A 27,563-nucleotide genomic window follows, 5' to 3' on the forward strand; every position below is an offset into this window, starting at 1 on the left:
GGATGACTCTGGGGTTGCGGCGCTCATCTCGCTCTATAGGCTGAGGGAGCTGGTGTACAGCTTCCGCGTCATGTGGCCAGCATGACTAAGCCGCTTCTGGCGAACCAGAGCAGCGCACGGAAACGCTGTTTACCTTCCCGCTGGAGTGGTACCTATTTATCTGCTTGCACTCTGACGTGCTTTTGAACTGTTAGGTTGGCAGGAGCAGGGACCGAGCAATGGGAGCTCACCCCGTCGCGGGGATTCAAACCGCCGACCTTCTGATCGGCAAGTCCTAGGCTCTGTGGTTTAGACCACAGCACCACCCGCATCCCTCTTGGTTAGTACAAACCATAGCTTAAATATGGTGCCTGAGTTGAGCCAATGTGAGCATGATTCTTTTTCACATTGCAGCAAGCCCTCTGTAAGATATGTGCACTTGCATTGTTAGTCACACTACAGGAAACTGAAAACATTCTTTAGAAACACGACATTCTGCATCCCGACTAATTCTGTTAAGAGTGTGGTCGTTTCTAAGAACATCCCATACGAGTCTTATCACAAGTTTAGCACAATCCATCCATTTCATGCTGCCACATCGTGGAACAGTTAGAAAGCTTTTTCCAACGATTTATGGACTGGATAAACAATCTGACCATGTTTGGAGATAACAATGAGCCAGGATTCCTTGCTTGAGGAATTATGGCTTGCTTAAACCGTAACGGGAACAAGCAGCGTGCAAGTGTGTACAGCCTGTTTGCTCCCACACTCCTTCTTCCTTCACACAAAGGGCAAATCGAAACAGGAATGGTTCCAGTGATCAAGCCAGGGTTTGTAAGCCGACAACAAACTCTGGATAAAGCAAAAAACAACAACAAAACAGCCGTCTGCTTTTGTCCTGCAAGAGGGACACTGGCTAGGTTCAGAGACAACATGCCAAATGTCAACGCCAAAGGATGGAGGCTTCTTAACTTAGTTAAGTGGGAAGCTAATGCAATTCTCCTCAACCCCAGTGAACCCTGCTTTTGTACTCAAAATATTCCTCACCGGTATAATGAAGCCTGCATGGGGAACTTTTGCACAGAAACACCTTTTTAATGTCTGGGGGAAAGATGGTGATGCAAAGGGTCATTTCAACTCCTTCACCTCTTGTCCGACAGCGGAGACCCTGCTCCCCAATCTTCCTCCACTTTGGGATACTAGGATGTGCCCATGGAGAATCTCGTTCTACAAATAGAGATTCAATTAATGGTTCCAGTTCCAAGCAAGCAGTTCAAAGGGGAGCCCTTAGAAGCTGGAAGTTTGAAACAGATTCAAGCTGCGCTCTTGTGAACACTTGCCTGGGAGTGAGCCCTTAGGAACTCCATGGGGCTTCCTGTACATGTATAGGCCTGCAATGTCAATTTGGCACACTATTGCAATTTTAATTGTTTTAAGCCACCCTGTATTAACCGTGCACATTTATAAGGTAGTAAATATAAATAAATACATCTGGATGCTGTACTTGCTGTCTTGTCTGGCTGGATAAACTAGGCCAAGCTTTTCAATCAAGCTGACAGGAATAAACAGTGATAACCTGTTGATGTTAACTTGGGGGAAGTTTTATGCTTTTTCCACAGCCCCTTTGGAGTTCATACAATTGGCAACATAGCTAAAGGCAAGCAGAGGCCAGAAGGCTACTGACAGAATTACGAGCTCCACATGTTGATTCTCTCAAAGTACCTAAAATCCTATGTAATTAAAGAAGCAAAGAGTATTTTCCTCACACTTTTACAGTGCACTCAGGGCTCTGTTATAAAACTACAGGCTGCTTTTAATAAATGCAATGGAGCTTTATCTGTGCGGAAGATGAAGCTGAGCTGAAAATGCTCAACATACTTCATATTTTCCCTTCTCTTTTTTTAAAAAATGGGGGAGGTGGAAACAGTGAAGTCACTTAGGAAGGAAGGGGAAAAAAACCTGTAGTGCCATTGTCAGAAAAAAAACAAAACCCACTTCACCTCTTCCAGTCTCTTTGCTTTAAATAGCATTGAAATGCAAGAAATCTTAGATTAACAGCAGATAAGCCATACCAGAGACTGCTTGACACAGGCTGGCTTTCACTGCCCCTTCCGTTTCCAGCTCAAAAGGAAGTACAGCTTATAAAAATCATAAAGAGGCTACTGAACACAAGCCCAGCGTTATTATTTCCATGCCCTCATTTCAAAAGTGGCTTGCACCCCCCCCCCCCCCCCGCAATCCAGTTCACATGCCTGGAAAATTCTGGAATCCCCCCCCCCCGCCCCATTTCTTTGTGAATTGCTGAAGTGGACTTAAGTGCTCTGCAGATTACATGCCAGGGCCAGCTAATTCATTCTGTTCAGCCTCTCTTGGAGGCAGAGAGCAGAAAGAGCAGAAAGCACACACTTCCTGCTTTGGGTGTCGGTCATGTGTGTGTGTGTGTGTGTGTGTGTGTGTGTGTAGCACGGTGATGTCAGAATTTGGGCAATACCAACTTGCTTCCTCTCACCACCCACTCTGATCCACAACAGGTTGGAGTATTGGGCACAATGAGATATAATGAATCAACAAGCTTAAGGCCTCACAAATCCGCTGGGTTCTGGTAAATATACAGAACTCCAGGAAGTGCAAACCTGAGCAGAAGAGAGAGGCCAGGATGCTGTAACAGGTCAGGCAGAGGGGCTGTGCATTCATGCAGGTGAGAAAGGGAGACGGAGCCAGTACAAAACAACAAGTATCATCCGCTGGTGTTATTCCGATACACAGGGAAAACAAAGCCACAAGGCTAATAATGTTTCCATTTATGATGCAAATAACTACAGCAAAGCATCTTTCCAAACAGTTCAAACAATCGAATCTCTCAGAACAATCAGCATTTCAACAGGGATGATTTAAGCCACGGATACTGAAGGATGCACTTAGTCATAGTAGATCTGTGAAGTAAACTGAAATATTCTCCTATATACACACATACGATTATGAAATTCTTTCTGCACAAAGTAAAAAATAGTTCTCTGTCAAAGATTATGCTAAGAACTTGAACAGTGGACGGTCGGGTTGTGAACGTGATCTGTGCGGGATGCACGTTTGCAACCCGCATCTGCGCACGCGGGGGTTGCGATTCGGCGCTTCTGCGCATGCATGACCGCCAAAACCCAGAAGTAACCCATTCCGGTACTTCCAGGTTTCGGCAGTCTGTAACCCGCGAAAATGCCACCTGAAGCGGCTGTAACCAGAGGTATGACTGTATTGTTTAAAGCAATACTAAACTGTTTACACTTTTGAAAAAGCTAAATATTGTCGAAACGCCCAATGTTCAGATGCTGCGGTCTTATACGTACTTAGCTGACTGCAAGCCGCCATTAATTCAATGGGATTACTTCAGAGTACAGGATTACATTGCAAGTCATGTTGGCTAGATATACAGAAGATGAAATATATAATGAAGAACATTATGCTTAGACATGAGGCGCAGCACAGTGAAGATGCTATGGCTTAAGCCAAGAGTTCTCAGCCTCTCATCTGCAATACAGGCATAAAACTGACCTATTTTAGTGGGTTGGTGTAAGAAGAATTATTAAGTGAAAAACGAGGATACGGGTGCTGCCTTCAGAAAGCAACATTTTTCTTCCTCCCTCCTTTCTGGGCTCTCTTTTGTAAATATGCCAAGAGCTTCTCCATATTTCGGAGCCTTGTGCAACTAGAACTGCTTGTGCCATATCCCAAATGTAAGACAAAGCTGAGGGTTAGACAAGTAGGAGCGGTGCTCTTTTCAATCTGGACAAGATAAAAGCCAGAGTACATAAAACAAAGTCCCTGGGAATCTGCTCTGCTATTATAGTGACATCATTAAAACAGCATCTCAAGGACAGCTGGAGCTACTGTTTCTGTGGCTGCAGCAACAGAACAATCTTCCTAAGGCAACTCTCCCCACCACCAATCGCCATCTGGGATAATCAGTGCACCCCACAAGGGAAGTCGGACGCTGGCTGCTCTGGAAAGCCAAATCTGGCTAAGGCAACCAGCCGGCACCCCAATTTCTGATCTATTATTGCTTGAGAATGGCTACTGAAGGGAGTCAGAGAAACAACTGGATACTGGGAATCTGTGAAGAAAAAGGGACCGTTGTGTACTACTCTGTATCTTTAAAAAGTCAAGATAAATCACCCACACACTCGACACACAAACAAGTACAGTGGTACCTTGGTTTAAGAACAGCCCTGTTTACAAACGATTCAGTTTACAAACTGCAAAACCGAAAGTAGTGTCCCAGTTTGCGAACTTTACCTCGGTCTAAGAACGGAATTTGAACTGTGGAAGGGCACCGGCGGCAGAAGGCCTAATTAGGGAGAGCGCGCCTCGGTTTAGGAACGGTTTTGGTTTAAGTACGGACTTCCAGAACGGATTAAGATTGTAAACTGAGGTACCACTGTATTTGCAGTTTTGGTTGCTTCCCACCCAGGTTTGCAGGCAAGGTACGTCAAAGGAGACAGCTATTTCTTTGGCTTAGGGGAGACCCAGTTCTGCTCCTGCCTACTTTTATCAGCTAGAAAGCCTTTTTCAAGAGGAGTGAGCCCACTGCTTAAGGAAGTGGTTCTCAAAGAGAGGAAGTGGAGGATGGCAAGTGTGGTGGGAAAATTCAAGGAAAAACAAATAACAATTTGCCAGGGTTCAGCCAGTATGAAAGCAATGTTGCTACACACTTGTTTTCATCAGTTTGAACGTGAATTGAACTTCTGCACCGAGGCTAGAACTCTATGAACAGGCCAGCGGCTGCCTTCTGAGGAACCTACGCCAACGCACCTCAATGTTTTAGTCATCCAGCAAAGGGAGCATTTGAACTGGATCCAGATGCCCCATCACCCAGCAATGGAAAGTTCACCAGTGGCCTCTCCTTCTCCAACTGCCACAAACAGGGGCCTCTGAAGGACCATATTGCCCTGTGGGGAGTGAGAAGAAGCAGAAACAGCTTCTTCTAAAAAGAACAAAACCCCAACGTATTTCTTTTTATTTAAATAGTGCTTATTGGTGTAATGATCTTACATTAACCACTTTGTGAGGTCCCCCTGAAAATCAGTAATATAAACCTTAAATGAACATACAATTTATCTGTGGAAGAAGCAGTATATCCTCCAACCACTAGACAATCCTACCCAATTTGGCTACTATGCCTAGTCCACACTTAAAATTGATCTCCAACTTTGCTTCTTCTTAGACTAACCATATTTTGCTTTGCTTTATATCTCTACCTTGTATGGGATCATAATCTCCATTAGTGCTAGAAATAGATCTGAATAAATGCTGGCTTTTGTATTTCACAGAGCTGTCATCCCACTTTGTTTCCATATCCTTTTGGGAAAACTCAAGATCTATTGTGCTAGGCACAAACATAGTCAGTCCACAAAGAGCTTCCTGAACTTCAGGGCTGCCATTTACTGTACACAGGACTTGAGCCAAACCCCTTTTTTCTCTTTTACCGTTCAGCCAATGGAAGAGTTCTGTGAAACTCAAAGAATAGCTCACTACTTATATATACATTTCAGTTGGTCCCAATACTGCTCTGTTTGCACCCATCTCTAAGCAGTGTCTCCCTTTATGGCATTTTCAGACATGAGGGTGTTGACAGCAGCCAGGCCAGTAGTATAAATGCAGAACTACAACTCTGTTTCTGTCAATTCATTCAAGGAGTTCCAGAACTGGATTCCGGAAAAACAATCGGACGGCAACTGCCTCTCTCACCTGACCATTTCAGGGAAAGACAGGTAAGTTGCTCTCTCGCTTCAAGTCTTGCATTCCTTATATGGGGCATTATTGCCGGGATGAACCAAGCCAATGTACCATTTCCAAGACAAGGGATGGACTCCTCCAAGGAGCATACATGGCTAACAAGAGGCTGGCTTGATCTGAATGGAATACAGGGGCATGAGGATAAAATAATTATGCCCTGATTGACAGTTATACCACAATCTGTGCCCTCCCCAGCCGTCGTCTTGCTTGTTCCCTCACCCTGGAAAACATGAGGCCGAACCCATGTGCCTGGCATGACCGCCTCCCTTTTCCTGGGATTTTCCATCCCTAACTAATCCACCAAGTCTTCAGTCTGGTATATTTCAAGGAGTTATTTCAATCCTGTTGTATTTCAAGTAATATTCAAGCAGTGGCCATGCTGGGGGAGGAAATCTGCCACCAGTTGGGAAAGCTCACTGTGACATGTTTAGTCCTGGAACTGAGGAAAGAGGCGGATCTCCCCCTCTTCTCCTCCCTTGAAGGTCTTAAATACACACACCATTTCTTACATATCAGTCATGCTGTTTATTTCAGTTGGAAGCTTTTCCATGCACAGGTTTTCTCAAGTCAACTCACTGGCTCACCTGCTTGAAGAGGACCTGTCTCAGAAGCCATCCTGAGAACCTGCTCCCCTCCTACTAGTCTTACCATTCTGAACTTTGGAGCACACAGGAGCTGTGCAAGAGACTTGCTGCTTTTGCCTATTTCAAATTTCAGCATGATGAAAGACATCTTCTTCCTGTCCTCAAAAATTATCTTGCAGGCACAGTGCCCTTGGGGAGTCACTGGTGCCCATCTTACAGACTGGCTAATAAAGCCAATTCAAGATGGGTTCCGGAGTGAGTCACAGTCATGCTTATTTATTACATTTCTATCCTGTCATTCCTCCCAGAGGAGCCGAAACGGCATATTTAGCAGATCATAGTCATTGGCCGTAAGCCTCTGTGCACAGCAAGCTTTAGTTGCAACTGGTGGCACAGCCCAGCAACTGTTGTATTTCTCTGTGCAGAAATGGAAAACCACCTGCATGTTGCTACACAAGGGAATAATTAACTGGATACAGAATTGTGGAGCTGGAAGGGACCCTGAGGATCATCTAGTCCAACCCCCTTGCAATGTAGGAATCTTTTGCCCACCATGGGGCTTGAACCCATGACCTTGAGATTACGAGTTTCATGCTCTACCTACTGAGCTATCCCTTAGTCTATAGCAAGTATATGAATGCTTCTCATGAAATATATATTTACTTGTTCCAAGCATTTTCACTTCATTAATTTTTTTTAAATTTAAGTACAAGAGTTATAAACATACACACATTTTGCTCCTACCTATTCAGGTTCCTGAAAGTAAACAAAGTCCAAAATGGGCCGAGAACATCAACTCCAAATCCACAACTGCCTAAGCTCAGAATCCAAAACAATCTAGGGTCACAAGGAAATCAATTATTGTGGGTGCTCAAATTATTGCTCCCACCTTTTGCTATCGCAGCTCTGGTTAGAGCCAAAATGTATTCGGTTGTGGAAGGGAACCCAACTGCGAGACTGTGCACGGTTTTTGAAGGTCAGCATTGGAAAGGGGGAAAAGAGCAATTTTGTGAGTTCCTGCTACGTGGGGAAGGAAAACGGTAGCAGTACAGTAAATTTCCACACTGGCATGTCATGAATCCCATAAAAATGCTCATGACATCCACACGATTATAGAAGTGATAACCAGTCTCATCACTCCAGGGGCTGCAGGGTTTGGTGGGGGGTGTTTCTGGACTGCTCAACACCCCAGCTTTAATCTCAGATAATATTACTGGTGCAATATAATACAAATCCAAAGCCTTTTGAGACAATAAAAATTCTCAGAAGTCGTCAGACGACCTTGATGGGGCAATGGAAAAATTTGCCCTCTCCTCCTGACAAGATCCGTAGCTCGGATAGTACAGAAGGCTTTAGGAGAGCCCTAAAGTTCTGGAAATTAAAAGGAAATACACACTGTGGACATTGGCAAAACTCTTTAATCACTGTTGTACTCTGAATTTTGCTCCATAAGCATAAATTTGAAGGATTAAACGGGATCCTAAAATGTGAATGCTTTCTGACTTTTAAAAAATGATTTTTCCGTTTCATGCATAAATGCCACAAATAACAAAAAAAACTCAGATCCCTTCAGGATATCCATGTTTGGTGTGGATAAAGGGATACATTAGTACAAAGCAACTGCAGTTCCCCCAGTACTGGATAGTTCATCTCTACATATATCCAGCAATGGAGAAGCAACAGCCGACCTGGGAACTTCACGCAGTTCTTAAACTGAAAATGGCGTCCGGAAGAATAAAATGTGTGCAGGCTAATAGACACAACTGCAGTTGGAATAGAGAGCCCCTGTTAACATCCACAGTAATACTCTAGAGTGTAAGCAAGTTAAATCTTGAAGCTATACTAGAATCTCCGGTTACATAAACACCGAATCCAAAGGTATACCCTGCTCAAAAAAGTAACAAAACAGGTTCAAGTAATTTTCCATTTTTCTTGTGTTGAAATATCAGAGTCACTGTGAATGGTGTGGAAGGGTGTTTTGTTTTTTTACCTCCGACTCTTCTGAATCTGAGATTCCTCTGTGGTTTGCTTAATGAAGCCAGTGCTAACAAGGAGAATTCCCAGACTGCAGAATCTCAGCTTTGTTTGCTTTAACATAGCGAAGGCAAAAAACAGACAGCGCTCAATCAAAGCTATTTTTCCTGTTTTTGGCAATTAAGGTTGCAACTCCATGGCTGCAAATGGAACTGAACTGAACGAGTCGTTACTGGTCAAAGCCAGTTCAGACCGATGCTTGCCACCAGCACCCCCATCTTAAAACTAGTTTGTGTTGGGAGACGGCCAGCATACATCCAGGACTGTAGAGCGAGCCGCAGAACAGCTTGCGACTCTGCTAAGAATTTTACAGACAAACCTCTGCACTGTGATCTCCCTAGTCGTTTACCCTCAGCTACCTTTGCTGCAAGAAAACAGGAGAACCATCAGGTGTGCTCACTACCTCAACCATGCAGTTAACATACTTTCAAGAGAGCGGGACTGGCTGGAGGGCACAAGAGGGAAGAAAAGGCAGCACACCCCGATGAACTCTAAGGTTTGCTTCTGGAGTTAAACATGTTCAGGGTTGTACTAGAAAGGGCAAGAAGGCTGAAGCCTCAAGCAAACAGGCTATAAATTGCAGTTATAGGATTCCTGCATTGCAAGGGGGGGGGGGCGTGCAAAAGATGACCCTCAGGACCTTTCCCAACTCTACATTTCTATGAAAAGCAACGCAAAATATTCCCTGTCTACGAAGAAAAAAAGCCAGTGCGAAGCCAAGTGATGTGATCATCCTTTACATCCAGCAAGAAAAGGGAAGTCACTAGGGAGGAGTTCAGCTAAATGAATGGCATGGCTGTCTGGGGCACTAAACGAAAGCTACCCAAAGGCAACAAAATACTGCACACGATGTGCTAATGGTACAGACTACCAAGAGCAATGCAAACTTTACTGCCCCACTGCATCAAGCTGTAGGATCTTGTAACTCAGATGTTTCCACAATTAGGCAACGGCCTCTCCTCTTTCTACTTGTCCCGCCCGCTTAATTAGCCTTCTTAATTAACCATCCTGCAAAACTTGGACCCTGAGGCCTCTACAGAAGTACAGTTAAGGAAAACCACTATGCTTTCTAATTGAGCACATGAAAGGTATTTCAACTTGAGACGGGGGCGCTGTCACATTAGGCCTTGGGTTCAAGCCCCTTATTCAGCCGTTAAGGCTCATTGGGTGACGTGGGGCAAATCCCACCTTTCTTCCTAACCTGCCTTGCAGGCCAAGGGCAGGAAGGGTAGCACTTAAATCCTTGGAGAAAAGGCAGAATAAGCTTTTTGTATAATACACACATAATCAAACCGGAGACTTTCAGGCCTAAATCGACCAGGGCTCATCACCCCGGTCTTCCATTTCTAGCTGTTTTTCTAGGCACGGCCTCTAAAAAGAAAAACCTGCCAGACTTTGGAAAGTTTTTCGTAGATATTAGCAGGAAAGCACTACAGTCCTGGGAAGGTCAACGTGATTTCCAAGCCGGAGGGACCTGGGGCCACTTCCACTTTCTGTCATGTCGACAGCCTCTCTCTCTCTCACATGACTGGACCTCCTGCCCCAAAGTGGTTGCCCAATATTGAAAAAGCCAGCCAGCTGGAGCCCCGACCATTTTTGAATTCCTGCCGGCAAGTCCCTTCCCTTCTCGAATCTCGCCTAAGCTGGTGCAGAGAGAGGCACGTCCAAGCTACAGGAAAACAGAAAGATAACATCATGTCTGCCCCAGCCCGCCTCCTATCAGCCCTTTTCACCTGAAGCGCTGATAACCCATTTTGTAACTCTGCAATTGCGAAGAAAATGGCTCCCTTCTCCCTCCAGGCAGCCAGCCCAGGAGCCTTGCTTCTCTTTCCTCTCTTCCTTCTGAAGAGCAGCAGGTGAGCTGCAGGTTCAAAAGCCTGGCTCCTGCCTCTGCAGGCGGGCTTCCCACTGAAACTCCCCCTTCGGCTGCCGGCTCTTTCGGCAGCTCCTGAACTCAGCACCTGCCAGCCCAGGAGACGGAAAGCCAAAGGCCAGGCCGGGAAGCGGGGCGGAGGAGAGGACGGAGGAGCCGGGGAAGATTCCCAGAGAAGAGCCCCCAAGCCGGGCTAAGCGGCAAAGCAGGAGCGCGGGAGCCCCAGGCGGGGCTGCAAAGGGAGTGGGGGGCTGTTTGGGGGCAGACAGGGACAGAGATGCGCTCTGCTTCCTTGGATCATGGATGAGCCTCGCTTCTAAAAACCCAAGAAAAAGTGATCCCCGAACGAAAAAGGAGGCAGCAGAATTCGGAAGTCTTCCTATTTGGGGAGCAGAACGAGAAGCCTCTTTCCGCGCCGGGGGCAAGTTCTTCTTTCTCGCCCGCCCGCCCGCCCGAGTCGCCCCCCGGCCGGATGCCGAGCGCCCTGCCCGCCTCGCCGCCCCGCAGAAAGAGCCTCGCGGCGCGCCCCGGGCCGCCCCTTCCCCCGCCGGCGGGCCAGGCGCCCGGCTCCCTCCCCGCTCCCCGGAGAGCAGGCGGCGGGAGGGCTCGGCTGGGCAGCCCCGGGGCTCGAGGCGGCGGCGGCGGGACCCCCTTCCCTCCCTCGCTCGCTCCCCGGCTCACTCACCCCTCTGCCCATGGCGGCGGCGGCGCGGTGCCACGTGTGCGCTGGCTGGCTGGCTGGCTGGCTGGCTCTGGCGCTGCTTCGGGTCTCCTCCGCTTGCGCTGCCGCCGACCAAGCTCCGCCAGCCGCGCTCAGGCCGAGTGGGCGAGGCGCCTCTTCCGCGCCAGCTAAAGCCGCGCGCCCGCCCGCCCCGCCCCGCCTCCGCCCGCCTCCGCCTCCGCCTGGGCCGGGAAGGGGCGGAGAGAGAGGGCGGCCCGGCGCGGAAAAGGCCAGAGGCTCCTCGGCGCCCGCGCTTCTCCCTCTGCCACCGCCGCCGCCGCCCCCGCCGGGTCCGGGCTGCTAGGTACCAACTGGGCCGGGGCAACTTGGGGCTAAGGAGAGGGGCACCTCGGGTTCAGAACTGAATTCGCTCCGGAGGCCCGTTCTGAACCTGAAGCACCACTTTAGCTAACGGGGCCTCCTGCTGCTGCCGCCGCGCGATTTCTGTTCTCCTCCTGAAGCAAAGTTCTTAACCTGAAGCACTATTTCTGGGTTAGCGGAGTCTGTCACCTGAAGCTTCTGTAACCCGAGGTACCACTGTATAGTTATTTAACCTCCTTCACCCTTGAGCCTAAATATACAGTGGTACCTCAGGTTACATACACTTCAGGTTACAGACGCTTCAGGTTACAGACTCCGCTAACCCAGAAATAGTGCTTCGGGTTAAGAATTTTGCTTCAGGATGAGAACAGAAATCGTGCTCCGGCGGCGCGGCAGCAGCAGGAGGCCCCATTAGCTAAAGTGGTGCTTCAGGTTAAGAACAGTTTCAGGTTAAGAACGGACCTCCGGAACGAATTAAAGACTTAACCTGAGGTACCACTGTATTCAGGTAGAAGGTGTTCACTAACACGATCCAGAAGGAAGGCTGGCATGCATTAAGAAGCGCAATACAGTGGTACCTTGGGTTACATACACTTCAGGTTACAGACGCTTCAGGTTACAGACTCCACTAACCCAGAAATATTACCTTGGGTCAAGAACGTTGCTTCAGGACGAGACCAGAAATTGTGCTCCGGCGGCACGGCGGCAGCAGGAGGCCCCGTTAGCTAAAGTGGTGCTTCAGGTTAAGAACAGTTTCAGGTTAAGAACGGACCTCCAGAACGAATTCAGTTCTTAACCCGAGGTGCCACTGTAGTTCTGTGGATGTGGGCAGACACATCCAGCCCGGCCGAACTGGCTTTGGGAGTGGCTGCCCGGCTCAGAGACCGTTTGCTTTTCTGGAAGAGAGCCGAACTGGGCCGGCCGGCCGGCAGCTCCGATGGCCCTTGGTGGTTCTGATCTCATGATTCTTCTTGCACAAATGTGACAAGATTGGGGAACCCTCTAAATGGTGGGGGGTGCAGGGTGGGGGGGTGAAGTCAAACCTCTGCATGGCTGCCCCAAAGTGGCCTCCCCGATGCCCAGGCCTGGGCAGAGTGTCTGGAGGTCCTGGGCTGCCCCCTTGGCCTCCCTGATGTGGTCCAAAGGAAAGCAGAGCAGTATGTTTGGCGCCAGCTTGGCGGCAGGAGTTGCCAGATGGAAGCCTACAAGGCACCACCCAACTGTCTTAGGGACTCCGCTCCAGATTGGTGTTGGGTTTACTCAACCTTTTCTTCTCCAAAGGTATCCCACCAGGCAGCCGAGGCGGCTTAGGATCAGAGTTTTCCTTCTCCTCCGTTGGCTCCCTTCCCAGGTGGATGAGCCCCATCTGTCCCTCACTTCCCCCTACAGTACGTGCAGAAACCACGTTATTGACTGTTGAACCCGCTGTTGTTCTTGGCCGCTCAATCTGCCAGAGCCAGGGATTGAGACCCATCAACTACCCTCATCTGGTTTAGCAGGTCAGTCAAAGCTGTTTCCCAGGGTGTCGCCGCAGTCACATGCTGGCAGCTCTTAGGAGCCGCAGGTGGGAGCTGAGTGCAGGGTGGGGACCAAAGGTGGACAACCTACCCCAGATGGAGCATGACGTGTCTTCCATCAGAGGTGCTACCCCTCCCCAATCACCCCATACATCCTAACCCTAGAAATACTGTGATAATATCAGCATGGCACTGGTGATGCCTTTTAGTGACCAGGTGAGGAGACTGGGGACGCCACTGGAGCTGGCCTTGCTTCTTGAGGGGATGGGTGGAATCGCTGGGCAAAAACAGAAACCCAAAGTAACCTGCAGGAGAAGAAATAAAATTGCTCACAAGGTTCTCAGGAAATGGGCAGCAAAAAATTCTTTTCTTGGTTGGTTGAAGATTGAAATAAAGGCACAAGGGATGTTTAGCGAGAGAAAGCAAAGATGCCCAGCTGGTTTTGATTAGCCGCGGGCATCTGCAACTGCTTCAAAAAGCAGAAGACAGCTAGTGAGCCCCAAACAGACCCTGAAAACAAACTGCTTCATGAGACATCCTGCAAGCAGCACCCACTGTGCCTGCCTGAAAAGGGAAGGAAAATATCCAGGTAAGGCATGAGAACGTCCCAACCGAAAAGAATGAGGCCGCTACCCTTACTGTACAACCTGAACAGTGGGGAAACCTGGATATCGATGGGGGTGTACAGTGGTACCTCGGGTTACATACGCTTCAGGTTACAGACTCCGCTAACCCAGAAATAGTACCTCGGGTTAAGAACTTGGCTTCAGGATGAGAACAGAAACCGTGCTCCAGCGGCGCGGCAGCAGCAGGAGGCCTCATTAGCTAAAGTAGTGCTTCAGGTTAAGAACAGTTTCAGGTTAAGAGCGGACCTCCGGAACAAATTAGGTTCTTAACCCGAGGTGCCACTGTCATTTCATCAGCTTGCATGCTAGATGCCATTTTGGATCAAGATGGAAGACCAAAACGTGACTTTGACAGGAATTCACCTGGTATTTGGTGTCATGGGTTCAAACTCACAAATGACAGTATCCATTTAAAAATCACAATATTTGTTGGTTTCTAAAAATGGACAGGATGAATCTGTTCCTTGGTACGAGTTGTGGGCAAAAATATATATACCAAAGAAATACACCTGTCACTGTGTGGCATATTCAACTGAACTATTCCTTGCTATTAAAATGGCCATTCTTACAGCACTTTCTCTCCAAGTTACAATGAACACAACTGAATGATCCTTGAGCACTTTGAGCAGAGTGAAGATCTGGTGATGTCCAAGGGCAAGTGAAGTTTGCTTGTTGGACTGCTGTTGAATGAATCGATTTATTTCGGTCACTGACCAGAGTGTGGGCTGTTCTTTGTTGAGTGTCAATACAGAAAAGTTGAAGACCTTTCCCAAGGAAACTTTTATGAAGAGGTGTTGACCATTTTGGCTAAGACCTTTGAAAGACTCCAGTTTGTGTCTAAAGAATGATCTGTTTTGTAATATATTTTCCTTTGTGTTATAGACAGACAAGCATGAACGGAAAAAAAGTCTGACTGGTTTCAGACCTTATGACTGGCATTCACCACAGCCAAGGTAGATTCTGCGTAAAATATTTTTAATTTACGAATTTATAATTTGATTTAGAGTCCTACAGTATTGTTGAAGTTGCATATCTTTCTGTTAGTATTAAATGGACAAATCAATCAATCTGTTAGAAGATAGTTCTGAAACGCATAATCCCTGACAAATTTATTATAGCATAATAAATGCTATCCCTCTGGACTTTGTTAACACATAGATATATATTGCAGGAAATTGTTCAAGGAGAAAGCTATGCAATGTCTATCAAGAAAGTATTTTGGAATAAATTTGGAGAAAAGTGCTGGCAAATGTAGCACAGGTTTGATTAGGGTTGTCCAGAATTTCCCAGACATATCCAGAATACTGTAGTCGGAAGCGGTGTCCAGGTGGAAATAGCTAAAATGTCCAGGAAAATCCAGATGTATGGCAACACATGTCAGCAGGGTCGTTTTTGGCAACTTTCCTTTAAAACTCTCTTTGTGTGCTCGGCAACTTTGGGCAAAAGTAAAAAAAACACACACAACTGAACAACTTTGCCCAAAAATGCTCAACAACTTTTCTGTCCGGATTTTCACGGTTTGAAATATGACAACCCTAGGTTTGATAAACAAATTTAATCTACCAGAATGGAGTCTTTGTATCTTTACACAAAAGATACAGGTAAATTTCCAGGATGAGCAGGGCTGTTGCAGTGGAAGGAACCAGAAGGAAGGAACAGGAACATCAGCTTGTGGGTTGTCTGTACATGAGAGGGGTGCTGTCGTTGTTGCCTGTGTGTTATTCGAACGGGAATAGTGTTGCTTGTGTATGCATGTGCTGCTGTCTGTATGAAAGCTGGGGAAGGATGCATGTATGGGAACGAAAGGAGAGGGCTTGTGGGGAGGGGGCTAAGGGAGATTTCCGTTGTAGTAGCATGTGGTTTGGCTCACTTAGATGATCTGCACTCTTGTGTTTTACGGTCTCTCACAACAATAGGCCACATTCCAGAGTTTCGATAAGACACTGTCTCATCTTTTAGCCTGTCCCCTGGAGTAATATTTAGAAAAGAACAATGGGCTGCATTATATATTCACTACACTTGGACCACTGGACAAGTGATAAAGATAATAATTAAAACATTGCTGTAATGGTTACAGAGATAATATGTGAGATGTACCGCAGAGCTACAATTAAGTCTGCTGACCCCCCCATCCTGAGATGGATCATGAAATTAGGCAGATTGTCTTTAAGAACAAAACACAAATACATTATACAATCACAACCCCTCCAGTTTAAGATTCTTCTTTTTAAAAAATAGAATCATTTTTATTTTATTTTTTCAGAGCACAGAGAAAATCAAAAGACAAAATAGGTGAACTCTGCTTTGAGAGTGAGGTCGTGTGGCAGCTCTGCTCATTGAGAGGTCGCCAGGGTCGGGGAGAGAAAGAGCAGCCGTCGGGATGTGGTACGAGATCTTGCCTAGCTTGGGCCTCATGTACGTGTGCCTGGTCATCCCTGGCGTGAGCACCGCCTACATCCACAGGTACACCAACGGGGGCAAGGAGAAGAGAGTTGCTCGGAACACCTATCAGTGGTACCTGCTGGAGAGAGACAGGCGTGTGTCTGGAGTAAATTGCCACTATGACTCCAAGGGTTTGGAGAACATTAAGTGAAACCACAGTGCAGTGAAAGCAACTTAATAAACATGCATTTGACAAAGTGTGGAGCATGTTGATCGTAATCTCGAGAGGACAGTAAAATTCTAATACTGCACCAATAAAATTGCAATGAAGAAATGAAATACAAAAAAAAAGGAGAAAACAGGCATCTGTCATACAGGTAAAAAACATCAAAACACAACAGTAGGGAAGTGAGATTACATCAAAATTGCTAGCTAGATCGGGGGGGGGGGGGTCAGCAAACTTTTTCAGCAGGGGCCGGTCCACTGTCCCTCAGACCTTGGGGGGGAGACTATATTTTGAAAAAAAATAATGAATGAATTCCTATCCCCACAAATAACCCAGAGATGCATTTTAAATAAAAGCACACATTCTACTCATGTAAAAACATGCAGATTCCTGGACCGTCCGCGGGCTGGATTTAGAAGGCAATTGGACCGGATCCAGCCCCCAGGCCTTAGTTTGCCTACCTATGAGCTAGATCATAGACAGATCCAGAGTTCCATATTTCAAGGGGAGCTGCTGAAAGTTGTTGCAAGTGGTGTTGGTTGGCATGTGCAGTAAAGTTCCACTGTAGAGCAGGACCCGCCCTGGGTGGCGGAGGCCAGATCTGCTGCTGCCCCTGTAGATTGTGCTGCCTGAGGCAGTCGCCTGGGTGCCGGCCCTGCCATGCGGTGTGAAAAGTGTCAGGTTTAGCAGTGCCCGGCAGAACTCGAAGATGACATATATTTATAGAAATGGCCATAACCCAAATGTGTTAATGCCATATTCAGAGGTCCAAGCCTTCTAAAAGTTTTCCTCTTCTGTACAATGGTTAATTGAGCAGTTACTATTTTTAAAAAAAATCAGAAGATCTTTAAATAATACATCAACGTTGTTTCCTTTGAGAGAAGGGCCAGTTGTGGTGACCTTTCATTTTGTCCTCGTATGATGATTGCAATTTCTTTACATGCTATGGACCAGAATTCACCAACCCTGGAACATTCCCGTCATAAGGGAAAGTGGGTATTGTGGCCTCCACAGCTGCACCAATGATCAGGTCACATTAGATATGAATACAAGAGATTTGAACTGCTGTTCTGTTCCATCTATGGCATGGGCATAGCCAAGGGGCGACGGGGGCAGCTGCTCCCCCCTAAATCAATAAAAATCTAGTTTCTCCTCCCACCTCACCCCCCAACAAAAGCCTGCCTCCCCTTACAAAAATCCTGGCTATGCCCATGATCTATGGCAAAAATAATAATAATGTGATTTCCCTGGCATGAGCAGAAACAGATTTCATCTGTTTATCTCACTGTATTTTTCCTATTCCTTAACCTCCGGGTGTCCTGCAGCTTCTTCCCACGCAGATTTCAGCCCTGTGAATGGTCACAGGACAGTGCATGTTTTGTGAACTGCCCTGAGCTCTTCAGATGAAGGGTGGTATATAAATTTAATAAATAATGGTGACAATGTTTTTCAAAATAACTTTTACACTTGTTTTGTTAAATCAGGTTGCTTTGCAAATTAAGTACAAAGCATAAATCTTGTTAGAGTTTACACACACACACACAGAGAGAGAGAGAGAGAGAGAGAGAGAGAGAGAGAGAGCTTTTAATATTTTATATAGAGAAACAGAATATAAATAGATTGAAGAAATAAAAAAGGAAATAAAGACCAGGAGGCTTCATGGAAGACAATAAAGGAAATGTGTTTAATCAGATGAGTAATTGGTGTGTGGGACTCTGGTACACATCTACTGCCGCAATCTCTATTGTCTGTTCTGCTAGGTCACATTGGCCATCAGAGTTTGAAGCTCCCAATAAACTAGAGAAATAATGAAACAGTCCAGAAATATTACTTTTGTTTCCTTCCTGTTGCTTCACCATTCGTTTGAAGATCTTCTATATTTAAAAATCTATGTTGCACCAAAGTCAGGCAGCAAAAGTACTGAAGCTGAAATGAGATCCAATGAATAATCTATATGAATTAGGTTCAAAGGCAATAAAAATGTTTGTCTTTTTCAAAGGGTAATTTGCTTATGGAAGACACAGAAAACAAAAAAGTGATTATGTGTAACTGGATTGCCATTGCCATTCCAGCTGTTAATTATGGCTCTCACACCCTCTGCTGGCTTGTTTTGTGGTTTTAATGAGATCACCGGAAGAAAAGAGCCTCTGATTCCATTAAAGGGGAACTATTTTGTCATACTGTTTCAAAGCAATGTGAAACCACCCGGGAAAGCAAAAGAAAGAAATATGCAGTAGTGGAAGTGGGTAAATACAAACAGACACAGATAGGTAGCCGTGTTGGTCTGCCATAGTCAAAATAAAAAAAAATCCTTCCAGTAGCACCTTTAAGACCAACTAAGTTAGTTCTTGGTATGAGCTTTCGTGTGCAAGCACACTTCTTCAGATACACACTGAAGAAGTGTGCTTGCACACGAAAGCTCATACCAAGAACTAACTTAGTTGGTCTTAAAGGTGCTACTGGAAGGATTTTTTTTTATTTTTACAAACAGACAGGTATTAAGTACCAGGAAATAACATTCCACTATTTCTAAGACGAAATTAAAAAATTGTCCAGTAGCACCTTAGAGACCAACTAAGTTTGTTCTGGGTCTAAGCTTTCGTGTGCATGCACACTTCTTCAGATACGCTGAAACAGAAGTCGTCAGACCCTTATATATAGTGGGAGGGTGGGGAGGGGTTTTTCTCAGAAGGGTAGTAGGAGATGGGTGATTGACTCAATGGCAATGGTAAACCTATTGACGACTGTTAACGACTGCAATTAGTCCTACAGGAGAAAGCAAGGGATAGTGTGCAGATGACCAAAAATAGTTTTACCATAGGTAATGAGACAAGAATCCAATATCTCTATTCAGACCAGGTCTCGCCATAGTTTTCAGTTTAGTAATAAGTTGTAATTCAGCAAGTTCTCTTTCAAGTCTATTTCTGAAATTCTTTTGTAATAAGACAGCTGCTTTGAGATCCTGTATTGAATGTCCTGGGAGATTGAAGAGTTCTCCTACTGGATTCTCTGTCCTGTGAGGTTATTTCTAAGGTTAGGTTGCCAACTTCTGAATCGACTCACATAGCTTCCCCATTGACAGCAGTTTCGCTCACAATGATAATGCTGGACTCTGTGCCGGGAAATTCCCTTAACTTAATGATTTTGGCAAAACTGTTTGTGGGATAATTGAGCCTCATATGCTTAACTCCAGTTAATGCATGAAGGGGTTAAGACCACAGAGTAAGCAGTCATCCCAGACTGATCCAGGTCATGCCCCCTCACCTTGGGACAAGAGTTAGCAAAGCTCTTTGTTCATTCTCTTTTCCACTAGGTAATCAAGGAGCAATCAGCCTAGATGGCCGCATGGCTTTAGCAAAGGCATTTTTGTGTTTCTATACAAAAAAATTAAAATCATTCTGTTTACCATGTGAACTCCATGTGTGGAAAAGTTCCGAACCTGGTTGCTCCAGGCTCAGACTGTGTGCATGGCTTACAAGTCATTTTTGTGTTTCTAGACCAATAATTTATGAACATTTTACCAATTTTTGTAAGCTAAGTTTTGCTACCTGTGTTTTCTTGCTGCTGCATGGAAAAACACATGAATCTGACCTTTGTAAGTCAATTAAGTTTTTAACTTGCCAAATGTGCTCTTTCAATGCTAAGGGAAATAAAGGGAAACATTGGAAAGGAACTTAAAAGGGGATATTTTAAGGGTCTAACAGACTATATTTCACACTTGTGTTTTGTTATTCCACGCTACCTGTTTTGTGATTTTAAATCTCTGCTGGGTCTCTCTCACCAAAGAGTCCTTGTCCCAAACCTAGGTCTAGGCATCCTGGAAATTATTATTTTATTCTTTAACCAAACACTTAAAAAAACAACCCCACACTCTTAAAGGTCCAGAAGGAGGAAAGGCTGGTTTGTGTTTTGTTTGTTTGTTTGTTTGTTTGTTTGTTTGTTTAGCCAGGTGGCAACTCTTGCTTTCACCCGAGACAGCTGCAGCACCACCATCCTGGGACTCCTTAAGACCAAGGGCTCGGCCACACTTCTGTGTTTGATTCTGGTCCTGCTTACTTCTTTTTCTGAAATAACTGTAGCCAGCAGGACTCTTAATGAAAAAGAGCGGCCCTTTGTCAGGCTGGGGAATCAGATCCCTCCCACGGTGGCAGCCCAGAATCAGAGAAACGATAAAACTTCTTACCAAGCAATTTATTCAATGATTTACAGAGAACAATGAAGGAATGCAGCCTTCCTAATCATGGTGTTGCTCCAAGGAAAGTCCCACCCCCCTACATCCCCCTTATCCCTCCTGCATTGGTTAATCTGAGCTTTCTGCCTCTGAGCTCTCTGTTCTAATACCCTCAATGCCCGTCTGGTTTGGGGGGGGGGGTCAGGAATGCTTTCCAAGGACACTGAATCTGTCAGCTGCCTCTCCCCTGGTGCTTCTCCTTCCTGCTGTTCCTCTTTCAGTATTTCCCAGCTTCTGCCCTCTGCAGCCTCTGAACTAGGCCCTTCTGCAAACCACTGTTCTAAATCTATTTGTTGTTGCTGAGTTGTTTAGTCGTGTCCGACTCTTCGTGACCCCCTGGACCAGAGCATGCCAGGCACTCCTGTCTTCCACTGCCTTCCTCATGCTGGTAGCTTCGAGAACTGTATCCAACCATCTCGTCCTCTGTCATCCCCTTCTCCTTGTGCCCTCCATCTTTCCCAACATCAGGGTCTTTTCCAGGGAGTCTTCTCATGAGGTGGCCAAAGTCTTGGAGCCTCAGCTTCAGGATCTGTCCTTCCAGTGAGCACTCAGGGCTGATTTCCTTCAGAATGGAGAGGTTTGATCTTCTTGCAGTCCATGGGACTCTCAAGAGTCTCCTCCAACACCAGAATTCAAAAGCATCCATTCTTCGGCGATCAGCCTTCTTTATGGTCCAGCTCTCACTTCCATACATCACTACTGGGAAAACCATAGTTTTAAGTAGACGGACCTTTGTTGGCAAGGTGATGTCTCTGTTTTTTAGGATGCTGTCTAGGTTTGTCATTGCTTTTCTCCCAAGAAGCAGGCGTCTTTTAATTTCGTGGCTGCTGTCACCATCTGCAGTGATCTATACTGTCCTCCTGCTTTTGGTTCAGGAGAAGTGGGGCAGCCCCCACCATTCCTCTTCAGTCCAGTTCCTGATATCCGTGGGGCATTGCAATAGGATGGAGCAAAGCAGAGTGGCAGTGAGGCCTGGCAGCAAAGGCACACTAGTGTGGGCAATCTGGTGCTCCTGCCTCTACACCCGCCCAACTCCTGCCCTGCCCTGGTAAGCAGAAGTGATGCCACTTCTGGGCGCCTGGCTTCCTAGTGGCACCCCGTCAGCTGCTCTTGCCTTGAGCAGCCAATGTCCTGCTCCTGCTGGCCGCAGTTGCCCTTGTCCTTTTTCTAAAACTATTGTTGTCAGCCTGGCTCTCGCGGCACGAGTGGCTCAGGGGGCGCCCGGGCTCCTGCCAGGAGCGGTGCCACTGCCATTTACCAGGACGGGCAAGAGTGGCAGGGAGCTCATGCCAATGCAGGTGCACGGCTGGAGCAAATCCGTTGCTCCTGCTGGGGTTTAGGAATTAGGTTTATTCTGCTTGACGGTTTATTGTAGCGCATAATAGCCTCTGACTCAGTAGTAATAAATTCTGTCTTGATCCTCTCCAATTAAGTAAAATACTAGTGTCCTGTGCTGAATCATAGATTCAAGGTGCCAACAGCACTTTAATTTTCTAAATTATTGTACTCCATAGATCACTTAGAAAGAAGTGTTTTAAAGCTGAACGCTCATCATCTTCCCCCCACAGTTGTCCTAATCTAACATTTCCCAAGCTTCAGGGAGTTGAGGCCTGCTCCCCACCCACAAATTCAAACTGAAGGTACAATTCACTCTTGCACCTCAAATAATGCATTTGCTATACAGTCAAACCTCGGTTGTCAAATGTAATCCGTTATGGAAGCCCGTTCAGTTTCTGAAATGTTCAATAACCGAGGCATGGCTTCCTGCACTCAGCGGAAGCGGCGTCGGACGTTCAGCTTCCGAAAAACCTTTGAAAACCAGAACATTTACTTCCATGTTTTCAGCATTTGGAAGCCAAAACAGGATCCGAGGTTTGACTGTACAGAAACAAGGCTTGTGTCCCTGGAAGTGATCAGCTGCCAGGGAAATGTGTCTTGTCGCAAGAAAACAGAGGCCTTGTGACTTGACACATTTGTAATTTAATCAACCGTTGGTAAGAAGGAAATTAAAGTAGATGATAAAATTACCTGGAATTACTTTCTGAATGAAGAGGAGGCAGCTGGATCTAGCAAGCCAAAGGATCCACAGTTCGGCAGCAATCCTAGTCCTCGTCTTGCCCACTGGATGAATTTTGTCATCTGTGGTACAGCAGAACTCTAACTTGCAGAGTCGGAGTCAGTTTAAAATGTTGTTTTGTAAAGCAAACACACATTGTTAAAAGAGAGAATAAAGGAATAATTGTATTGCTGTACCTTTTCTTAGTTATGTATTTATGTATTATGTACAGTGGTGCCTCGCAAGACAAAATTAATCCGTTCTGCGAGTCTCTTCGTCTAGCGGTTTTTTCGTCTTGCGAAGCAACCCGATTAGCGGTTTAGCGGCTATTAAAGGCTTAGCGGCTTAGAAAAAGGGGGGGGAAGCGAAAAAAAATCTCAAGACTCGCAAGACATTTTCGTCTTGCGAAGCAAGCCCATAGGGAAATTCGTCCTGCGAAGCGCATCGAAAAACGGAAAACCCTTTCGTCTAGCGGGTTTTCCATCTTGCGAGGCATTCGTCTTGCGGGGCACCACTGTATTAGGGGATGCGGGTGGCGCTGTGGTCTAAACCACTGAGCCTCTTGGGCTTGCCAATCGGAAGGTCGGTGGTTCGAATCCCCACAATAGGATGAGCTCCCGTTACTCTGTCTCAACTCCTGCCAATTTAGCAGTTCAAAGCATGCCAGTGCAAGTAGATAAATAGGTACCACTGTGGCAGGAAGGTAAATGGCATTTCCGTGTGCTTTGGGTTCTGTCACGGTTTCCTGTTGTGCCAGAAAGCGGTTTAGTCACGATGGCCAAATGATCTGGAAAGCTGTCTGTGGACAAACACCAACTCCCTCGGCCTGAAAGCAAGATGAACGCCGCAACCCCATAGTCACCTTTGGCCGGACTTAACCATCCAAGGCTCCTTTACCCTTTTCTATTTATGTATTATATGACTAATAAATCAGTACATCATTTCTAATCTGTAAAACAACATTAACAAAATAGCAGTCAAAAAATAAATTAAGCACTGTTAAGTTCATACTCACCACACCCAACCAATTTATAATCTTTCACTCTATTCAGCTCATTAAAACACACATACACATAATACCCGTGGCAGCAACAATATATTCATATGAATGAATATACATGTCATCATGTGAACTGATTTCTTGGGTCCTTTTCATCTTAAAGGACCTTTGGGCAACAGTAACGCAGACAGACATAGGAACAATTAAAATATTGGGCCACGCCTCACTTTGGGTTTGGGTGGGTCTGTGCCAAAGTCTTATAAATGGTATTTCAACCCCAGTTTGCTTGCAGATGTGGTGCCCAGGGAACAACTAAAACCAGCACAAACCGTTTATTTAAAATAAAACACTTTAACCCAACCTAGTGTTGCAGTTACGGTATATGGGATGCTATAAATCCAGTATTCTGGGGACATTGCATCAGCGAGGCTGGGAAGCATAAGGAGAAAGGAGGCCGGAGGAGGCAGCTTCACTCTTGGCTGAGATCTTGGTGCTTGAGAGAGCATTTCAACAATCTGGTTCTGTTCACACTCTTGGAGCTCCAAAAGCAAAACAAGCAGAATTGCAGCTCTTGGAAACAGAATGGATGCATCAGGCACTGGCGCATTTGCATAGCACACTTTTCTTCTAGCTCATGCCTTAAAGAAGCAGTGTTTGGAAAACACGACTAGACATTTGTAATTCAAAGGGGGAACTTTGTTAGTACCTGTACTATTGAATATTTGCATACCGTCCTGATCTAGATTCACCTGGAATGCAAATAGCAACAGTCCACGATTCCACAGCACTTGCATCTTACTCATTTTGCACTGAGCCAGTTTGAAATACAAAATCACCACATTATTTGGGAAGAGGGTGTTGGGATGTTTTACGAAAAATGTTCTTGGGGGAAGGAAGGGATGTTACAAAACTGAGTCTTACCCTCCCATTCTTTTCAAATATGACCACGAGCCAAAGTCCTCTGTCATTTTAGCTAAAGCCCAGTCTCGGCGTAAGGCAATATGCTATTTCAAATCTGCAGGCAGAAGCAGTTGAGCAGTGAGATTCTCGGTCCTTCCTCATATGTGATCTGAGTGCTAGTAGCGCATGAAAATAAAGTGAGACCATTCCTGGAACGATGTCTCTCTCTGGTGTGATGTTCTGATGAATGTGTCGCTGTAATCATAGCCTTGAGCTGGGATTTATTAAAATAACAATATAACACACATACCAGGCACCAGCAGTCATTTTCCCACATGTGGTGTGGGGTGGGGAGATGCAGATTGTATAGAAGAAGCAGTTGTTTTGTTTTCCTACCACAGGTGGCAGAATGATCAATAGCTATTGCAGGGATAGTCACTGTGTGAAGTCACATGTTCAGACAGTAGAGTACAGTGGTACCTCGGGTTACATACGCTTCAGGTTACAGACTCCGCTAACCCAGAAGTAGTGCCTCGGGTTAAGAACTTTGCTTCAGGATGAGAACAGAAATTGCGTGGCAGCAGCAGGAGGCCCCATTAGCTAAAGTGGTGCTTCAGGCTAAGAACAGTTTCAGGTTAAGAACAGAGGTACTACTGCATGAGACACAATCTCAGGGATCATGGGTGGTTCAAGTTCCACACTGGGCAAAAAGATTCCTGCATTTTAGGAGCTTGGATCAGATGACTGTTGTAAACAAAATCTGCCCTTTTTCCCTTATGGGGTCCCCAAGAGCCGTATAGAGTCCTTACATAGGTTCCCTATTGGTAGGAGAAGATAACAGAGGCCAACCAGAGAATATTGAGAAGCAAAGCAGCTAGTAAGCCTGATCTTTATTGATCTGTTGCAACAAGGTGCTCCCCCCACACACAGGAGAGAGGAGGAGGACCCAGAACCAAGGTGGCCACTCTTTTGTTATTATAACTACAGTGGTACCTCGGGTTAAGAACTTAATTCGTTCTGGAGGTCCGTTCTTAACCTGAAACTGTTCTTAACCTGAAGCACCACTTTAGCTAATGGGACCTCCCGCTGCCGCCGCGCCACTGCCACGCGATTTCTGTTCTCATCCTGAAGCAAAGTTCTTAACCCGAGGTACTATTTCTGGGTTAGCAGAGTCTGTAACCTGAAGCGTCTGTAACCTGAGGTACCACTGTACTTAATTCCTGAATCCAGGTCACAGGCTCACCCTATTCATATCTTAAATGTGCCCTTAAGGCAGGATTGGTGAGCACAGAGACAGTGGGGAGGTTTTTTCATTTCCTCCCTCCTTGCAGAGAAACATTTGGTCAGTTTGGGAGAGTCAAAATGGTTTCAGGACTGTCCTCCTGTACTGTTTCAGACATGTGGTGTGTATATTTATGTACATGTTTGCTTGGGCATTTATTTTATGTATTTGAGACCTTAAATTCTTATAACATGACCCTCTGAAGGGTCTTGAGAAGCACATTCCAGGAGATGGAGGTCTGCAGCTCATCTGCACTATTCCGTTTGCACATCAGCTGAAGAAATGTGACCTAAGGTAGATTTTGTGACATCATTCACATGGACAGCAGAGCAAGAACACGTCAGTCTGTCACTAGAGGGATATTGTTGATGCACAGCAGAAAGACCAAAACTTCTTTGGCTAATCAAATTGCTAAAGATAATTTTTGCCTTCTCGTTTCAATGTTGCAGCTGATTTTGTGATTGCAACAAAAACAATTAGGAGGGAGGAATGCACGTTTTCGGAAGCCTGGAAATAAATAATAGAGTTTCAATGATATTGTGTGCAGTTGCAGTAGTGGGACAGAATGGAGCAGAAGGGCCTTGCTTACCTGCACTGCCAGTAACCATGAGGGGTGAGGCAGCTGAGAGGATAAAAATGATAATATTAATTTATTATTTATACCCAGCCCATCTGGCTCGGTTTCCCCAGCCACTCTGGGTGGCTCCCAACAGAATAATAATAATAATAATAATAATAATAATGTGATAGTACTACCCTGATCTGTTCCACGATGCCACTACTATGTAGCAGCTATGAGACTGAGCTGGAAACCAGAAAACTCTTCCTTCAGATATTGCCTCTGCTCTAAACTCAAGTCACTTTCTCTCACCCTCTCTGCCTCCATCAATAATGATAGTGACCTACTTTGCAAGACTGTTGTACAGATTATGAGATACTGTATGTTTAAGGCTTTGAACCCTTAAAAAGCACTGTGTAAATGGTAAGTTGTACTGTGGTACCTCAGGTTACAGACGCTTCAGGTTACATACGCTTCAGGTTACAGACTCCGCTAACCCAGAAATAGTACCTCAGGTTAAGAACTTTGCTTCAGGATGAGAACAGAAATCGTGCTCCGGCGGTGTGGCAGCAGCAGGAGGCTCCATTAGCTAAAGTGGTGCTTCAGGTTAAGAACAGTTTCAGGTTAAGAACAGACCTCCGGAACGAATTAAGTACGTAACCAGAGGTACCACTGTACAGTAGACCCCAGGCATGAAAACAGTAGACCAGCAAGTCCCAATGTATCAGGTGGGATTATGAAGACTCCTAGTTCTGGGTGTTGTCCCAAGGCAAGGAAGTGGGTTTGAGCAGCTGCGTCTCACTCCGCCAACAATGGAAAACTCCCTGTTGGTCTGGACACTTCAGCTCCCTGGGAGCCAGACATTATCCCATCACAGTACTAAGCAATGAATCTGGTGTGTGGAGACTTGCTGGTAAGAGGGACCGTCAGGCAGTTTTTGTTTCTCTGTTGACCCAAATTGGTGGACTGCAAGCTTCCAATGACTGCAGGCTTCTTTTTATCTTTTTTCTGCTTTGTTTTCCATCTTCTGTTATCTGATAGTCTCTAATCTCAGAGGCAGCAAAGGTCCTGTTTTACCATTATCACACATGGTACATATTTTTGGGTAGGGAGGTGTCCATTGTAGCCATCTCCCTGAGGCCTTTTCACCTAGCTGGTATTTCAGCGTCACCCTCTGTGCTAGAAGTGACTGATGTCCAACCCCCAGCTGTTGACTCTGGCCCCCAAGGGCACAGATGAAGCATTTGTTCTAATTTAACTGTTTTATGGTGCAGTTCGGCAAATGAACATGCACCTCTTTATCCTTACCTTTGACACCTGAGGTACATATTTTTTGAACCACCCTGTTCTCTGGAGTGCAATCTGCTTTAACTGTTTTACTATTATATTTTTAAATTCTTGTAACCTGACCTGTGACCTCATGATGAAGGGTGGGAAAGAAAAATCCAGTTGTTGTTGTTGTTGTTGCTACATAGGTGCACCAAC

The 27,563-nt window shown here is 45.8% G+C and overlaps 2 protein-coding genes and 1 long non-coding RNA gene across 3 annotated transcripts in view; 1 reads left to right on the forward strand and 2 right to left on the reverse strand.

Annotated features, from left to right (window-relative positions):
- ATP1A1 (ATPase Na+/K+ transporting subunit alpha 1) overlaps window positions 1-11,104 on the reverse strand; it is a 31,643-nt gene extending 20,539 nt beyond the window's left edge. The window contains exon 1 of the mRNA XM_080987617.1: window positions 10,943-11,104. Coding sequence (XP_080843743.1) covers window positions 10,943-10,954 — 12 coding nt within the window. The 5' untranslated portion in view covers window positions 10,955-11,104. The remainder of the gene's footprint in view (window positions 1-10,942) is intronic.
- Window positions 11,105-11,153: 49 nt separating this feature from the next.
- NDUFA1 (NADH:ubiquinone oxidoreductase subunit A1) lies at window positions 11,154-16,081 on the forward strand. The gene is made up of 4 exons (XM_080987280.1): window positions 11,154-11,282; window positions 12,581-12,798; window positions 14,325-14,395; window positions 15,706-16,081. The coding sequence occupies exon 4, from the start codon at window positions 15,823-15,825 to the stop codon at window positions 16,033-16,035; it is 213 nt and encodes a 70-aa protein (XP_080843406.1). The 5' UTR covers window positions 11,154-11,282; window positions 12,581-12,798; window positions 14,325-14,395; window positions 15,706-15,822; the 3' UTR covers window positions 16,036-16,081.
- A 1,410-nt stretch (window positions 16,082-17,491) lies between these two features.
- Window positions 17,492-22,560, reverse strand: LOC308466477. Its single transcript, XR_013980834.1, has 2 exons — window positions 22,310-22,560; window positions 17,492-17,976 (listed from the first exon to the last, which is right to left on the reverse strand). It is a non-coding gene; the product is annotated as an uncharacterized lncRNA (long non-coding RNA).
- Between the last annotated feature and the right edge of the window lie 5,003 nt (window positions 22,561-27,563).

This window comes from Podarcis pityusensis, assembly GCF_964106645.2.
Source record: "Podarcis pityusensis genome assembly, chromosome: 17".
NCBI lineage: Eukaryota > Metazoa > Chordata > Lepidosauria > Squamata > Lacertidae > Podarcis > Podarcis pityusensis.